General features: G+C 44.6%; 1 protein-coding gene and 1 long non-coding RNA gene across 4 annotated transcripts in view; one reads left to right on the top strand and one right to left on the bottom strand.

The window, feature by feature from the left end:
• LOC106951654 (uncharacterized) overlaps window positions 1-640 on the top strand; it is a 5,015-nt gene extending 4,375 nt beyond the window's left edge. Inside the window, exon 2 of the long non-coding RNA XR_001425845.1 lies at window positions 9-640. This is a non-coding gene — a long non-coding RNA (uncharacterized LOC106951654). The remainder of the gene's footprint in view (window positions 1-8) is intronic.
• glsb (glutaminase b) overlaps window positions 1-1,180 on the bottom strand; it is a 51,422-nt gene that overhangs the window by 21,019 nt on the left and 29,223 nt on the right. The window contains exon 1 of one of the 3 annotated variants that reach the window (XM_015039302.1): window positions 431-1,108. The exons of the other annotated variants lie outside the window; for them this stretch is intronic. Coding sequence (XP_014894788.1) covers window positions 431-460 — 30 coding nt within the window. The 5' untranslated portion in view covers window positions 461-1,108. Of the gene's footprint in view, window positions 1-430; window positions 1,109-1,180 lie in introns of those variants that run through there. 3 annotated transcript variants of the gene reach the window in all.

Below are 1,180 nucleotides of genomic sequence, written 5' to 3'. Positions count from 1 at the left end.
GTGTGTAGGTGTGTATGGTGTGTAGGTGTGTGTATGGTGTGTAGGTGTGTGTGTAGGTGTGTATGGTGTGTAGGTGACAGCTGGGTTTCTGCATTATTTGTTACGATAATGCAGGTGTGGATGCACTGAAGAGGTAATCAGCCCAAACAGATGGGGAGGAGATGGAAAGAGGGAGGAATGGCCCTCACTGCCTCAGGAAAACACAGCAACAACAATCTGCACACATGCACATGTGAAGAGTTAAAACTGAGTGAGCTGCACTCAGTGAACTGATCTGATCAGAGTCTGATCGGCTGTCTGCACGCCGTCACAGATGGAGGTGTTAACAGTCACTACATGGCTCTAACGGCTGATTGGAGGAGAGGACAGAGAGAAAGGAGGGAGAGTGGGGGGGTCAGAGGATAGATATGGAAAAGGAAGAAAAAATTACCAACGTCATTTGACCTGCAGCAGCAGTCATTATTTCCCACAGTTCCTACGTCTGGAAAATATGCAACATACACACAAACAACAACAACATGTAGCCTTGAAGCAGTAACACAGTGAGGGCCGAGGCGGGCGGGCGGGCGGCGGCGGCCCGCCGTCACCCACCGGCGCAAATCCAACCAGCTACATGCTAAACATCAGCTTCACTTCAAAACTTAGAAACAAAAGCAAACAAACATTTTAATCAAACATTACTGGCTGGTTTTATTTTGCCGCAGATTCAGAAATACTTTTAGAAACAGGTGGGGGAGGGGCCGGTTCAGAGACTGCACAAGTTCAAGGGTCAATTCAGCTGTAGTGCTTATGCTTCAGAAGCAGTGCTGGGCACCCATCTGCTAACATGCTAATGGCAGAGCTAATGTTAAGCTTAGCACTTTAGCATTTTAGCACACCTAGCTTCCCCTACATTAATTTTTCCAAATAAATTTATTTGGCTGTTTTATAAACATCTAGTTGAATCAGGTTTAAGTTTAGGTTATCCAACCATTAATCATGCTCTTATTTTGAAGAGGAGGAAGATCATTTGCGGTGCAGTTTCGTCTCCTGTTTTTATTCACTAATAATTTTAGTTAAAGCAAGTAAAAAATAAAATACAGAAAAATACAATATTTAAGGCCATTATAGTTATAATGTCAAATTAAAGCTCCGCGGAGCCTCAAGCGGCCCTCGCAGCCAAGCGCCGCTCAAGCCTATA

The sequence above is a fragment of the Poecilia latipinna genome, unplaced genomic scaffold (genome assembly GCF_001443285.1).
Source record: "Poecilia latipinna isolate Pla-1442-1.1 unplaced genomic scaffold, P_latipinna-1.0 Scaffold467, whole genome shotgun sequence".
Taxonomy (NCBI): domain Eukaryota; kingdom Metazoa; phylum Chordata; class Actinopteri; order Cyprinodontiformes; family Poeciliidae; genus Poecilia; species Poecilia latipinna.
This window is presented reverse-complemented; position numbering and strand designations above follow the sequence as displayed.